Source organism: Medicago sativa, chromosome 4 (genome assembly GCF_051527215.1).
Source record: "Medicago sativa cultivar Bolivia chromosome 4, Bolivia_mono, whole genome shotgun sequence".
In the NCBI taxonomy this organism is placed as follows: domain Eukaryota; kingdom Viridiplantae; phylum Streptophyta; class Magnoliopsida; order Fabales; family Fabaceae; genus Medicago; species Medicago sativa.
In genome coordinates this window covers 8,020,927-8,036,894 of record NC_140752.1, presented here as the reverse complement: position 1 = coordinate 8,036,894, position 15,968 = coordinate 8,020,927, and the positions used below count along the sequence as shown (strand labels likewise).

Sequence of the window (15,968 nt, the reverse complement as noted above, 5' to 3'; positions counted from 1 at the left end):
TTTTCTTCTTTCAAAGCCGTCTTATTCCTTCCCCTTCGAAAAACAAAGCCTTAAATATCACATAGTGAGACAGTCATAGTTGTACTTGCACTCACACAGTAAAGTAGCGCTTACGCCATACAAACTGTCCTAGGGAATTTGAACACACACTCCTATTGAACTACAAGGATACACTATCCACATTCCACAACACTGCACAAGAAAAAGACCATTCTCTTATTAGTAAAATTGAAGTACCTAACTAAAGTAAGATAGCATTGTTCTTTCCTACTGTTTTTTTACTCTACTTGTTATTCTTACTAATAAGAATGATCACCGTTAAGGGCATTTTCAAAGGATATCAACATCAATACTAGATAAAGAGGTAACAAAATTGGGTCCTCTAGTTTACCCTTGTACAGGGTGTGGAAATCCTACCAAACCAAAAAATCACGTGTATACCCTTCTTTGGAACCTTGCCTTAAATCTCTTCATGCTATATAACTTGGCATCATTTCTACATTCTTTTGTAACAATTTCTACACTCTCTCTTACTACCTCTTTCTCATCCTCTTTGGTTTTAAGACATACCATGGTGAAATCAAAGAAATTCAGAGGAGTTCGGCAACGCCATTGGGGCTCTTGGGTCTCGGAGATTCGTCATCCATTATTGTACATTCTCTTTATAACTCATCTCGCTAGAAAATTTGATTTATCTTCTTATTTCATTTCCGATTCAATGTTGCATAATGTTAATTTACACCGTTGGATTTTCTTTTAAGTCAAGAATTAATCCAACGATGTGAAATGGGTAATTGCATTTCCCCTTAACATCATAGAATCCAAATTCGTTTATTTCGCACTTTCCCCCCTCAATATTAAAATGCATTTGTGCACTCTTTTGTTGATTCCATTGATCTTCAAAAGTTGCTTGAGATGAGATCTTTGTGAATTATTTCTTTTTAGGCCACATGAAAATTTGCATTGGATTAATGAGATCTTTGTGAGATACTTTTTTTTTGAGGGAGTGATCTTTGTGAGATATTATTGTTTATTAGGCCACATGAAAATGTTAATACTAATTGATCAATTAATGTGAGATTCATGAATCATTCCTTGTTAGGACCACATGAAAATGTGCATTGCATTAAAGAGATTTTGGTGAATTATTGCTTATTAGGCCAAATGAATATATGCATTAATGAGATCTATGTGAATTATTGATTGTTAGGCCACAATATTAAAATGTGCATTAAATTAATATGAAAAAATTTGCAAAAAATTTGAAATAGGAAAAGGAGGGTTTGGTTAGGAACATTTGAGACAGCAGAAGAAGCAGCTAGAGCATATGATGAAGCAGCAATTTTAATGAGTGGAAGAAATGCAAAAACAAATTTCCCTGTTTCTGATAACAATTCAATAGCAAATAACAACAACAAAACCTTTGCAACATCCTCTTCAATTTCCACTACTACTAATACATCACTCTCTGCAGTTCTAAGTGCAAAACTTAGAAAATGTTGCAAGTCACCTTCACCTTCCCTCACTTGCCTAAGGCTTGACACTGAGAATTCACACTTTGGAGTGTGGCAGAAAAGAGCAGGACCTCGTTCGGACTCGAGCTGGATCATGATGGTTGAATTGGAAAGGAAGAAGAAAGAACAAGAACAAGAGGGTGAAGTTGTGACAAATTCTGATTCAGAAACATTGCCTCCTATTGTTGATAATGAGGATTCCGAGAAGGTCGTAAAACCGGAAAATGAAGATGAAGAAGGAAATGATAAGAACAAAGGATTGGATGAAGAACAAAGAATTGCACTTCAGATGATAGAAGAACTTCTCAATAGGAATTAAGATGAATCCATCAATGAATGAGTGTGCTTATTTGTTTTTGTTTATTGAGTATAGTTCCAAAGTTATTGTTCTTGTTCATTAAAATATGGTGACAAATTTGTCAATAAGAAATAAAAAGATTATTAATTAAGTCTTTCTAAAATTTCAAATGTCGGTCAAAATAGTTTCTGATGGATAATAAAACGTCTCTTAAAATAATCCATAAAAGTAACTAATTTGATTGACATTTGAAATTTTAAAGAACAAAATTTGTATTTTTAATTTCTTATAAAGATCAACTAGATGGATTTGAGTCTTTTGCTCATATTTATTTATTTATTTCCACGTGGGGTTCACTCATGATGTTTTTGGAGTCCCCATGTAAGTGTTATTTCCATTAGTCCTTTTCAATTCGTTTTATTTGTTTGTTTGTCTAAAATGGGATAAAGGGGAGTGTTGAATTCATTTCCTTGAAGAATGAAGATTGTCATGTGCCTCTGCCTCTGTTGTGTATGTGTAATAGTGTAAGTAAAGTACTAGATTTAGAACTAATCAACTATTGAATAAGTAACAATAATTTTCCCCTTTTCCTGTTTTTCCCCTCTTTATCGTCTTCTATTTAATTCAACTATTGAAAAAGAGGAATTTTTGTTTCAAAGTCACTCATTTGAATAGTTTTTTCTTCTCTTTTATTTAAATAAGCTATCTTTGCATATAGTTTTCTCTTTTATGATTTCATGGTCTTAGTACGATGTTGTTTCGTTCGACATGATTCCGTGTTTGACTTTTTTGTTGTGCTGCAGTGTTTGTTCGATTCAGATTGACATATTAGTTTCTATCTAGTGCAGACTTAATTAATAAATTTGACGCCAACAACTTTACAGATATAGAGACATGAGTAAGATCACTTTAATTTCATCATACTTGAAGACCCGTAAAGGGAAGGGAAAAGACTAGTCAATCATGATGACCAGTCAAGGGGAAAAAATACATGTTAAATGAGTTTGCAACCAGCCAGAATTGATGACCAAGCCACCGTCCACATTTTTGACTAGTTCGGATTATAAAATCTGAAACCATTTCGAGAATATTTCGAATTATATAATTCAAACTAGTCATAGAGTGTGTTAAAACTTGTACTTTGGAGGGTATGAAACATTTCATACTACTCCGAACTAGTCAAGTTTATGATTTTTTTGTGGTCCACATTGCACCGATTGATTTTATGGTCCACGCCGCATAAAAACTTCTATAAATTGGCATGTTTGGTTGCAAACTAGACCATAACCATGGACTCTTATCCAATTGATGTAAACACCAAACTAGTTGCAATGTACTAACGGAGAAAAACCTCATCTGTTTAGGGTCCACATTAGTGTCACATTGTATGGCTTAAAGAACCAACTGGACCAAATTAACAGTTAGATGGACACTGATGATCGTATCCTCGCCCGTTCGTGGACTCAAATGGAAGTGTTCGATTCACCCAAATTAAACTTTAGAACGATGAGGTGAGAAACATGTTCTCTATATTTGATCAACATAGTTTGAAGGACCGATCAAGTTAGACACTACCTTGGTATCATTTTTCCAAGATATTCAGGAAAATTTGATTTGACTCAGAACCTACGAAGAAATCAAGGATTGCATGGATAAACTATATGAAGATTTAGGTTTGGATGATCTATCGTCGTCTTTATGTTTTATTATGTTTTTATACATTGTTGAATTGCATTGTTGAAATTATATTGCTGAAATTGTTATGCTTAATGCATGTTGTTGTTGTATAATTTAATTTGACGTCAACTTTTTATTTTATTTTAAATATTCCTTGGTAATGATTCGAATTATATAATCTGAATCACTTTGAACCATGCCAAACCCTCCAAATTTCACGTTTCAACAAAAGTGTGGGACTATGTTTTTTCAAGTAAGGTTCACGGTTTGCGACCTGTTTAATTCATTTTGAACATTTTAAATGTTTCATTTGACTGCAGAGTTACAATATAGGAATATTTTGTGGCTATAATAGTCTTGCATTCTTCAATATTTTCATTCATTCTTCATTTTTCATTCCTTCTACAATTTTCTTAATTTTCATATGAGAGTGGGTTATGATACAATGGTCATTGTTGACCATTTATACTAGCCTCGAAATTGTTGGGCACTTCATGTGGCGATAATGCAATAGTCAGTATAGCTCTCCTTATCAATTATAGTATAAATTCCGAGTTTTGGTAGTTTTTGAATTGTATAATCCTGAAATCCCTAGAAAGAAGTTTGGATTATATAATTCGAACAAAGTATTTTCGGAATATTGGAGGACGCATGGAAAGTCAGGAGGATGGAAAAAAGAAAAACCCAATAATTAAGCCTTGAAGCTTAATAAGGCCTATGAATGGCTGGTTTGTGACTCAATTCATGAAAGAACTTAAGCTATGTTTTGCCCAGCCATTTTTTCCAGCTTCTCCTGTCTTTTAAAAGAGAAGTTGGATCTTATAAAAAAGTATAGCTTGATAATAAAAAGGAAAATATAGAACACATACTATATGTTTGGAAAACTAATGAAAACACGGTGACACCGAGCCTTGGACAAACTCATCTTCAATATAGTCTCGGGACACAAGAAAGTGGTTGTAACGTAGATCCAAACAAAAAGCCCCTAAATGAAACTTTTGACATGCTTACACAAGTTCGTGTATCAAAAGCCACATAACTCATAATTTCCTTTTTTATTTGTGTTACATTATATTCTTATTAGAATATAGAAGATAATATAGAGTTTAGTTAAATTTGAATTAGTTAGTTAATTAGAGTTTATTTAGTTAGAGTTTGTTATGATGTAGTTAGTTTGTTGATTTATTTACTAGCTCATGTACTCATTTACCATATCTTTCATCAAAATAATTTAATATGAATTCTAAAGATTTTTTCTTTGTATCAAACTCTCATACTCTTTTTTCTTATGAGATTAACCTTCAACTCTTTGATCTATTGATTTATAACAACTCTTGTAAAGCCTTTTTCCAATTCACTTCTCTATGTCAATTTAGCTAATTGAAGAATTATGCAACTAATGTATAATTCCTTAATATGGTCACATCTCAAAAGATAAATATTTTCATATGAAAAATATATTCCTTGTATCATATTAGTTTTATAAATCATAAAAAAAACCATTAACAAGATTAATCTGATTTTTTTATTTTTTATGATTGGGTGTAAGTATCTAAACAATAAGTATAAATAAAAAAAGTTCCTCTAAAAAAAAGTATAAATAAAAGAAGTTAATATGACACAAATAAGATTTGGCAAAAAAATATAAAAAATATCACACGAATAAGTTTGATATTTGTCTCCAAAACTTAGCTCGACTATAACAATGCCAAAATTGTTAGGTTGAATGCAGGATGCGTGAATTTCACCGTTGTTTACCACTTCGTCTATAAAAAAAAGTTTAATATTTAATTCCACTAAAAGAAAGTTTGATGTTTAATTAGCTAATGCCCTAAAACTAATCCTTAACCGAAATATCTTTGTGACTTTCCATGATTTTGACATTGCACCAGTTTCTTGATCAAAAAAGGCATTGCACCGGATTTTGGTTTTAAATTCTACCTAAATTGCCAACAAAAAAATTCTACCTAAAGTGTAACGTTTCATTTTACAAATTAATTATCCCTTCACATTTAAGAAGATAAGTGGGGTGTTGGGGTTCAAACTTCGATTCATGTATATATTATACAATGTTCATTCCAATCGAGTTAAGCTCACGGAAACATATATCTTATCATTAGCAAACCAAAAGTATATGTTTTATCTTTATAGCTTTTTTTAAGGGATCTTTACAACTTAATTGTCTCTATATATGCAATGGTGCTATCAATCTCTTTTTTGACAGAAAAATGGTACCGTGGATCATCATAAAATAAAATGCAATGGTACTAAAAACAATCTTTTGAGTTTCTTTTTTTGAAGGGAACAATAGTTTGAGTTGTGTTTGTGTGAGTCACAAATTGAACTCAAATCTCACTATATTTTCTATTCGGTGATCTTATTTATAAAAGGTCTTAAGTTGTCCTAAACAGCTTTTTGGAGCCAAAATTTGAGGTTAATTTTGTCATTTTAATATTGACACATCATTATTCTTATTATTATTTAATATATATTTAAGCAATTGAACAAACTTTTGCTAAATTTAATATTGACAACTCATTATTGTTATTATTATTTAATATATATTTAAGCAATTGAACAAACTTTTGCTAAATTTGTGCCATAAACTACTAAATATGTTTTTTTTTCTTCCATAATCTTAGTTTTTTTTTCGTTTTTTTTCTTTCATAATTTTATTTTGTTTTTCTTTCACATTATTATTTAATAATATATATTTAAGCAATTGAACAAACTTTTGTTAAATTTGTGCCATAAACTACTAAATACGTTTTTTTTTTTATAATCTTAGTTTTTTTTTTCCTTTCATAATCTTATTTTGTTTTTTGTTTGATGAACATCATAGTTTGTTTTCTATTTTCTCTATTTTTTTGGTAATGCTATTTTCTCTATTTATTTGGCAATATAAACACCGATCCCCATATGTTTTTTTTTGTTTTTTTTTAACTATGTTTTTCTAAAATTTCTCATTAAATTTGTGCCACCAAAGAAAAAAAATCCTCATCTAACGTTTGTCTTTGGTAACTAACTCTGTCTACATCTGTGCCACTTTATGCCAAAATATAAGTAACATCAAATAGGATTTATAAGTCATACTTCATCCTTCTTCCTTCGATTAAATCATCTTGCTTCAAATTAATCGTACGTCATATTTTTTTGCTTTGAATCTCTTTTTTTATTTCTAACTTCTTTTTTATATCAACGATTAAAGTATCTCTCTATTAATATTTTTAACTTTGTCTACCTTTCCATGATTTATTTCTTTTCAATTCTATGTAGATTGAATAATGGCTTCTCATATTACTGATATTGATGACATTGTTGCTGGAAAAATCGATTAGAAGATACGTGTTCGTATAGTTAATCTTTGGAAAATTCCTGATTTCAACAAACCAAAAGAGGCATCCAGTATTGAATTACTATAACATGTTTGTGTTATGTGTGATGAAACAGCATGCCTCTATATACTTTTATATGGTTCTATTATACCTATCCATTTTTGTTATTAAAGATCATTGATTTATTCATGTATTTCACAAGTTGTATCTTCTGTTTTTCATCGCAGTTAAATTAGCCTATTAAATTAAAAGAACCATATATGAACATGTTAGTAAAACAATTAGCCTATTAAATTTAAACGATTAGCCTATTAAATTTAGAGGTGGGGATTTATTTGTTTTGGTTGGTGCTGTGCAGTTTTTGGGTGCGCGGGGTTCCTGTTCCTCCACTATAATCTTCTTTGTTATTTTGAATTCACTACACTTTCTTTTTGGGTGACTCTGTTAAAAAAAAAAAATTAAACAGCCAAACTGCACAGCCGCATCTAACAGGACTGCCCAAAACACACCCGAAAAACAACCTAAACTATTATAAATTGATAATAAAAGAAGTTTTTTAATTTGATTCATGATTGTCCATACTATGGACGTGTTGATAAGATTATATCATTGTTTTTTTATGTTTCACCTTTATTTATTTTTAAAGAATTTGTTTCAGTTTTATAATTCTCATTATCTTTTTATTCACATAAATTCACATAATATTTTATTTATTTCAGTTGTCAAAGATACAAGCTTCTATTAAAAGCAAGGATTTCAAACAACTTGGAGATTCTATTGAAGAGGGTGCTTCATATACTATAGAAAAGTTCTTGGTCCAATTTAATAAAGGAAATTTTAAGCCAACAAATCACAAATACAAGCTAACTTTGATAGGAAGCACTATTATAACCAAAACATCTTATGATAAAATTCCTGCAAATTTGTTCAACTTCACAAAATTTCAGGACATTATTGGTGGTACTGATAACGATGTTTTAATGGGTTAGTACTTTATACTAAAATTACAAATTAAATATTAACTTATTTTTAGATTTTTATGATTTCTTCTTTATGATTCTGCAACCATGTTTATTTTTAGATGTCATTGGCCATGTGGTTGGAACGACTGACATTAAGGATGTTCAAGTAAAAGGAAGAATGACTAAAATCTTGGACTTGATGCTTGAAGACCTTGAGTTAGTGGAGTTTTTTTTTATCTTTGTTCTAACTACATATATAGATGTTTTTTTAATTATTATTCTTAGTCTAATAAAAATTATTTTGTAAATTTCAGGAGCAATACAATCATTTGTACTTTATGGGGTCATTTTGCTGAACAAATGAATAGCTATATGAGCACAAATGGAAATACTTTTCCTATTGTAGTTGTTATGCATCTATGTCGACTTAAAGTTTTTGGTGGTAATTAGATTATCTTTTTAAAGGTAATTATTTTTAATTTCTTTGTATTGTTAATGATATATATTACTTAATACCTTTTGGTGTATCATTTTAATAGGTATGTATGAGATTGCCAATGCATTCAATGAAACCAAGTTGCTTATAAATCCCAACATTGAAGAATGTTGCACCTACAAGAAAGGGTATGCACTAACCTATCGTTATTACACATATATTATATTGATAATTATTGAAAGTTTTTTTGTTTTTGTTAAGTATGATTTTCTTATATTTTACGATAGAATGGAAACTGGCAATGCATCTTTGACCCAAGGGGTCACCCAGATGATAGCACAATCTTCACTTTCTTTGTCTAATGATCTACTCCAAACAAAAAACATGACAATTTCAGATATTACACAAACTAAACAGGTCTACAACTTTATGTTGATTTGCTTTGACTTATACTATTATACTATGTTGTTAAATAATTCTTAATCCATATCTTTGTGTTTTAATTTTCTAATTATTATTCTTAAAATAAATTTAATAACTATGCAGGTGGGTGCATGTGTTGTCTTGGCTAAAATTATTGACATAGACACCAATAAGAAGTGGTGCTACGTTTCATGTGATAAGTGTTTCAAGAAGGTTGAACCTGTTTGTACAAAACACTTTTGTGAAAAATGTGATACATTAGTCGATGCTACAAAAAGGTAACGTTTTCGATATTAATTTTTCTTATGATTCACTCATGTTTTTTAAGCTAAACTCAATTATTCTTTCTATTTGGTTACTTATATAATTAGCAAATCTAATTTCAATTTTTTTTTTCTTTCTAATAACTTACTATGTACATGATTATATAAACGACAAGTTGCATCATCACCACTTTTATTCTTTTGGTCACTGATTTTTTTGGTTAGTGATTCCTTATAAGGTTATTAAATCTTTCATGTATATTCACTTTTCATTTTAGGTTTATGGTGCACATTCATGTTATGGATGATAGTGGGTCAACTACCCTTGTGTTGTTTGATGGAGTTATTTCACAGCACTTTGGAAAGACTGCAAAAGAACAAATGGTATTGATAATGAACTTAAGTATATTGTCTTTTGTATTTTTTATGTTATATTATTAAAACAATAAACATTGGTTTTAATTGTTTACTAATCCCTTTCAAAAAAAATTGTTTACTAATCCAAATCAAAAACAGGAAAAGACCACAAATGATTATCCAACCGAGTTTGACACCTTACGTGATAAGGAAATGCTTTTCAAACTGGAGATCAATCAAAAAAATGTTGAACAAAGGTTTTATACCCATGCAGTCAAAAAGATGTCCGATGACAATGAAACCAATGATGAGTTTAAGAAAAAGTATTATATTGAGTGTCATGCTGCTCCTCCGAATGGTAAGGAAGATGATGATGTTGATATCATAGGTCCTATTACTCCCCAAACTGATGATAACATTAAGGTAGTTAAATATTCTTTATATCTACTTTAAAAGTATTCATAAAACTTATTAAATTAACTATTTCTATGAATGTTTATTATTCATGTAGCTTCTTGGTGATGAAGCTAATTCTATTCCTAAAGATACTCATCCATCCAAGTCTTTGAGAAAGAGAAACGCCGACTCAGATGCAACATATATTGACGTTGATTGTCAAACTCGGTCGTCCACCACTAAATTGCGGAAAGTTGTCAAAATTAAGCAAGGACCTCAAGATTGTTTGACACCTTATTTTTATTTGTCTATTCGATGTGATAACGAGAATTCTAAATTACTTCAAGTTTTTATTGGTTTTATTTTGGACACGTTAATTCATGCTCACTTACAACTATTATTGTTTCATTTACGATTACTTTATTTATTAATCAATGTCATATCTAACTTCCCGTGCATCGCACGGGTCTTAATACTAGTCGTTTTATAAACCCCTTAAATTCCCTTACAAAAATATCTTAAGAAACTTACAATTTAATTTAGTCGGGGTTTACCCACAAAAATGCTTCTCAGAAATTACAGCAAAATTTGAGGGATTTCTTGAACAGACACCTTTTTATTTTCAAAATTCAATGTTTTTGTATTATCATGTCAAATTTAAACCTATGCCATACCCAAATAAAAATAAATATTTCACAAGAGTCTTAGCTACGTTTTATTTTAGTCTCAAATCTGATTTTGAGACTCTTACTTAAGCTAGAAGAAACCAATGACATAATCTAGTTATACTTTTTTTAGAATCGTCTAATCTAATACTCCCTCCGTTTCAAAATACATGTCCAATTTTTGTAATGTGCAATATTCACTTGACTTACTTTGATCATATTTTTTTAACTAATGTATAAATACAAATATTAGCATGTAAGATGTTGTTTGATTTGTCTCGACAAATATTCTCAAAAAATTAAATTTTTATAATTTTTTATTTTAGATAATTAAAGATATTAACGGTCAAAATTGTGCATTGGCATGTGTGAAGTGGTTGACTTGGACATGTGTTTTGAAACGGAGGGAGTATAATTCTTTTTTTTGTCTAGTAGCCTAGCGGCTAGAGCTCACACAATTAAATGTGGAGAAGTGGGGTGTTCGGGGTTCGAACCCCAACCCCTGCATAAATTATGCAATATCCCTATCAACTGAGTTAATCTCACGGGGACTAATCTAATATACTTCTAAATACTCTTCCTTATAACTTATATAAATAAATTCAACTGCATAGTTTTTTCAGAAAATATAACAATTTTTCAGATTCCATTTCACTAATTTTCTTAATAAACCAAAAAGTTAATTACTTTAATTAATAATTAATAATTATTAGTACTAAATAAGAAAATGTATAGCCCAAAAAAAGAAGAAGTCAAGTGAGAAATTAAGGAGATGATTGTGCTTAAAACAAAGAGAGAGATTTGATTGAATTTTTTTGTAATAGAATATTTTGTTTCCTTATTTTCCTCTGTTTAAAAACAGAGACTTCGCTCACTCCTATGATCCATTGTTTTGTCACACTGCACTTTTCTCGGATCTCTCTCTCTCTCTCTCTCACCCTTTTATTCTCTTCATCTTCCTCTTCACATTCTCTTCAAAACTTGGTATTTTTCATCTTCTCTCTTTATCTCTCTCTGTTTTTCTTGCTATTCTTTCTATTCTAAAATGATCTAAGTTTTTTTTATCCAACCATTGATCTGATTTAACTCTTTCATTGCTTAAAGTTTCAATCTTTGTGAGTTATAATCTCAAATTATGTTTTTTGTTGTATTATTTAGTGTTTTAAGTTGTTTTTTATATACAGAGTTTTGTTCTGACTTTAAGTAGGCCCCGTTAGTGGACGGCGGGGTTGATCAGGGTTGGATACCGAATTTTAAAAAAATAATTTTTTTGATGATTTATGTGATCAAAAAGTTTTTTTTTTTTTATGGTTTGTGTGATCTGATGAGAAATGGGGTTGTGTGATTTGTAGGTGAAAAATGGCACAAATTCATCTTCATGGTACTCTTCATGCTACTATCTATGAGGTTGATAAGCTTAATGCTGGTGGTGGTGGAAATTTCCTCAGCATGGTACTGTTTTATTTAATTATTTTGGCCTATTTGGATCTAATGATTCAATTGATTTTTAGATTTCATGTTTTTGGATTTTGTAATTTTAAGTGCATGTGATTTCATTTGTTTTTGCAAATGATTGAATTAAAAAAAAAAAAAAAGAATATTTTGGTGGTGGGGATCACTGATGCATCAAAGTGGACCCTGCTTGCTTTTAGGATCTGTGATCTGTTTCATTATTTTATATTGTACTATATTAATTAATAAATAAAAAGTTCTATTGATTTTTTTTTTCTTCCAGCGAATCTGTGATGAGACTTACATTTCTAATCTGATCTTAAATTATGCAGCAACATGCATCATTTTTCTGATACTACCGATCATTTGCAAACCCGTTGGTTAATTGTCAATATTAATAACAACGTTAATCTATATCAGTTTTGTCAAATGTCGGCCATAGCAGCGCCATGGCGGATATTTTGGCCACTGCCATGCCTAATTTGTAACAGATGGTGGGGCCATGGAGTTTTAAGGTGGCTCAAAATGACGGACTTTTGGCTTTCCACCATGGTCCGCCATCTGCAATCGATAACACTGATCTATATTAGTGATTGTTGTCATGTTGTAATTTAATTGTTTGCTTGACATGATTCAAGATTGTCGCCTTCGATTGAAACTACTTTGTGTTCATTCAACTGATCTTTTACCTGAATAACCATTAACTTTATCTTATGCATCTTTTGTAACACATATGCAATGTTTTAGTAAAAAAATTGTGTGTGCTTCAGCACCTTACTCATTGGATTTTGCTTTCGTTATTGGATTTTATACATTGCACATACATACATAGGAGACTGATCTTTTACCTGAATAACCAAAGCTAAATCAAGCAAATTAATGTGATTGTTTATGTTTATACATACATTGACATGGTGAAAAGAGAATATCCAGTTTCTTTAGTTTTGCGTTTTTATTTTCATCCTTCATTATTAATGACCCTATTTATTTGCTTATACTTATACAGATCAGGCAAAACATTGAGGAAACTGTTGGTCTTGGAAAGGGAGTTACTAAACTCTATGCTACCATTGATTTGGAGAAGGCAAGAGTGGGAAGGACAAGAATTATTGAAAATGAGCATACTAATCCCAAATGGTACGAGTCTTTTCACATTTACTGTGCTCATATGGCTTCAGATATCATATTCACTGTGAAAGATGATAATCCTGTTGGAGCAACTTTAATCGGAAGAGCATATGTGCCTGTCGAGTAGGTCTTGAATGGTGAGGAAATTGATAGGTGGGTGGAAATTTTGGACACTGAAAAAAACCCGATACAAGAGGGTTCGAAGATCCATGTGAAGCTGCAATATTTTGATGTCACGAAAGACCGCAGCTGGGCTCGAGGCATTCAAAGCGCTAAATTTCCTGGAGTTCCGTATACTTTCTTCTCACAGAGGAAAGGATGTAAGGTATCTCTTTACCAAGATTCTCATGTGCCGGATAATTTCATCCCTAAAATACCACTTTCTGGTGGCAAGACTTATGAGCCTCATCGGTGTTGGGAGGATATTTATGATGCCATCACCAATGCAAAACACATGATATACATTACCGGTTGGTCTGTTTATACCGAAATTTCCTTGGTGAGGGATTCTAGGAGGCCAAAGGCTGGGGGAGACACAACAATTGGTGAGCTTCTAAAGAAAAAGTCTAGTGAAGGTGTTAGGGTTTTGATGCTTGTTTGGGATGATAGAACATCGGTTGGTTTGTTGAAAAAGGATGGATTGATGGCTACTCATGACGAAGAAACCGCACAGTTCTTTGAAGGTACTGATGTGCACTGTGTTTTATGCCCCCGCAATCCTGATGATGGCGGTAGCATCATTCAGGATTTACAAGTTTCCACCATGTTTACTCATCACCAGAAGATTGTGGTTGTGGACAGTGAATTACCTGGTGGAAGGTCGGATAAGCGAAGAATTGTGAGTTTTGTTGGGGGTCTCGACCTTTGTGATGGAAGATATGATACTCCATTCCACTCACTTTTTAGAACTCTTGACACAGCACACCATGATGATTTTCATCAACCTAACTTTCCAGGTGCTGCAATCACAAAAGGCGGTCCAAGGGAACCTTGGCATGACATTCATTCCCGCCTTGAAGGACCGATCGCTTGGGATGTGTTGTTTAACTTTGAGCAACGATGGAGGAAGCAAGGTGGGAAGGATTTACTTGTCTCTCTGAGGGAGCTTGAAGATTCTATTATTCCTCCATCCCCGGTAACATTTCCGGATGATCACGAGACATGGAATGTTCAGCTGTTTAGATCTATTGATGGTGGGGCTGCTTTTGGGTTCCCAGAAACTCCTGAAGATGCTGCGAGAGCTGGGCTTATTAGTGGAAAGGATAATATCATCGATCGTAGCATTCAAGATGCTTATATTAATGCTATTCGGCGTGCAAAGAACTTCATCTATATTGAAAATCAGTATTTCCTTGGAAGCTCTTTTGCTTGGAGTGGTGAGGATATTAAGCCTGAAGACATTGGTGCTTTGCATCTCATCCCAAAGGAACTTTCACTTAAGATTATGAGTAAGATTGAAGCCGGGGAAAAGTTCACTGTGTACGTTGTTGTCCCAATGTGGCCAGAGGGTGTGCCAGAAAGTGCATCGGTTCAAGCAATATTGGACTGGCAGAGGAGAACAATGGAGATGATGTATAAGGATATCGTTCTGGCACTCAGGGCAAAGGGAATCGAGGAAGATCCTCGGAATTATTTGACGTTCTTCTGCCTCGGTAATCGGGAAGTAAAGAAACAAGGAGAGTACGAGCCTTCTGAACAACCAGAACCTGATTCAGATTACGAGAGAGCCCAACAGTCCCGACGTTTCATGATCTATGTTCATACCAAGATGATGATAGGTAAGTTTGAAAATTACTGTCATAAATTACAGGCTGCAGCAATCTCACAAATTTTGAAGCATTATTTTTTAATCATTACTTTCATGATTATGCATACTTTCTTTCTTTCTTTGTAGTTGATGACGAATACATAATCGTTGGATCTGCCAACATCAACCAAAGATCAATGGACGGAGCGAGGGACTCTGAGATAGCGATGGGAGCCTATCAGCCCTACCATTTAGCTGCAAGACAGCCAGCACGTGGTCAAGTCCATGGTTTTCGCATGGCATTATGGTATGAGCACCTTGGCATGCTTCATGACTCCTTCCTTCATCCAGAAAATCAAGAATGTATCCGTAAGGTGAACCAGATTGCTGACAAATATTGGGATCTCTATTCAAATGATTCACTTGAGCACGACCTTCCTGGACACTTGCTTCGCTATCCGATTGGAGTTGCTAGTGAAGGAGATGTCACACAGCTGCCTGGATTTGAATTTTTCCCCGACACCAAGGCTCGGATTCTCGGCGGCAAAGCTGATTACCTCCCTCCTATCCTCACTACTTAGTTTGGTTTTTATACTTTTTGTTCACAATATTGAAGACTGCTTACTTACATCCTAATCTTTGTTTTCATTACCATTTGTGGTTTGAACTTTGAAGAGTAATAATCTTTTTTGCTTTTATATATATGTTGAGAGTAACAACGAGCCAAATACAGATTTTTGTGATTTGATGTTGTTAACTGCTATGACTTTAGCTGGTTTCTAATCAAATGTTTCTTTTCTCCCTTAATGTCATTATTCTTTAACTTCATTTGTGGTTTAATTTTTCTGAGCAAGCTTACCTTTGTTAAGGTATTGGCTAACAAAAGAATATCATATCATATGATATGTAGTTTTTATTTTGAGTGGAGTGCTGATTAAGAAATTAATCTTCCATAAATTTTTCTTTTGGTTTTGTAAAAAAGAGCCTTACGGCAAGACTCACACACACTAAGTATAGAGAAGATATGTATAGCGGATTCGAACTTGCGTACCAACACTTCAAAATGTCACCAATCTTTTCCATCTTAGGTGTCCTTAATTGACATCATTTTTTTTTATTAAGCGGGAGTAATGTCTTTATAAATCATGGCAAGCATTTCTCTGATTAAGCTGTCCTTTGCACATAAAAGTCTTCACACTGGTGTGGTTGGAAAATTGTCATTTTTACGTCTCATTAGGGGGGTCGTTCCAACATTAGTCTCTATGTTTCAATTTTAATTTTTTTTATAAACCAAACGTATCTTCATACGTAACAG

At 32.4% G+C, this 15,968-nt stretch overlaps 3 protein-coding genes across 6 annotated transcripts; all 3 read left to right on the top strand.

Moving 5' to 3' along the window:
- Positions 1 to 457: 457 nt before the first annotated feature.
- On the top strand, positions 458 to 2,312 carry LOC146925976 (ethylene-responsive transcription factor WIN1-like). Its single transcript, XM_085758409.1, has 2 exons — positions 458 to 651; positions 1,272 to 2,312. The coding sequence occupies exons 1-2, from the start codon at positions 473 to 475 to the stop codon at positions 1,831 to 1,833; spliced, it is 741 nt and encodes a 246-aa protein (XP_085614535.1). The 5' UTR covers positions 458 to 472; the 3' UTR covers positions 1,834 to 2,312.
- A 5,374-nt stretch (positions 2,313 to 7,686) lies between these two features.
- LOC146925975 (uncharacterized) lies at positions 7,687 to 11,311 on the top strand. The gene is made up of 9 exons (XM_085758408.1): positions 7,687 to 7,808; positions 7,906 to 8,002; positions 8,101 to 8,228; positions 8,326 to 8,410; positions 8,510 to 8,639; positions 8,769 to 8,923; positions 9,187 to 9,292; positions 9,425 to 9,688; positions 9,777 to 11,311. The coding sequence occupies exons 1-9, from the start codon at positions 7,805 to 7,807 to the stop codon at positions 10,149 to 10,151; spliced, it is 1,344 nt and encodes a 447-aa protein (XP_085614534.1). The 5' UTR covers positions 7,687 to 7,804; the 3' UTR covers positions 10,152 to 11,311.
- LOC146925974 (phospholipase D alpha 1) lies at positions 11,208 to 15,460 on the top strand. Of its 4 annotated transcripts, none has more exons than XM_085758405.1 (4): positions 11,208 to 11,310; positions 11,679 to 11,778; positions 12,785 to 14,684; positions 14,801 to 15,460. In XM_085758405.1, exons 3-4 carry the CDS (start codon positions 13,361 to 13,363, stop codon positions 15,232 to 15,234), a joined length of 1,758 nt encoding a protein of 585 aa, XP_085614531.1. In that variant the 5' UTR covers positions 11,208 to 11,310; positions 11,679 to 11,778; positions 12,785 to 13,360; the 3' UTR covers positions 15,235 to 15,460. The 4 variants fall into 4 exon arrangements, with proteins under 4 accessions (XP_085614531.1, XP_085614533.1, XP_085614532.1 ...); XM_085758407.1 differs by having other exon boundaries at positions 11,208 to 11,314; positions 11,682 to 11,778; XM_085758406.1 differs by having other exon boundaries at positions 11,208 to 11,441.
- The last annotated feature ends 508 nt before the right edge of the window (positions 15,461 to 15,968 follow it).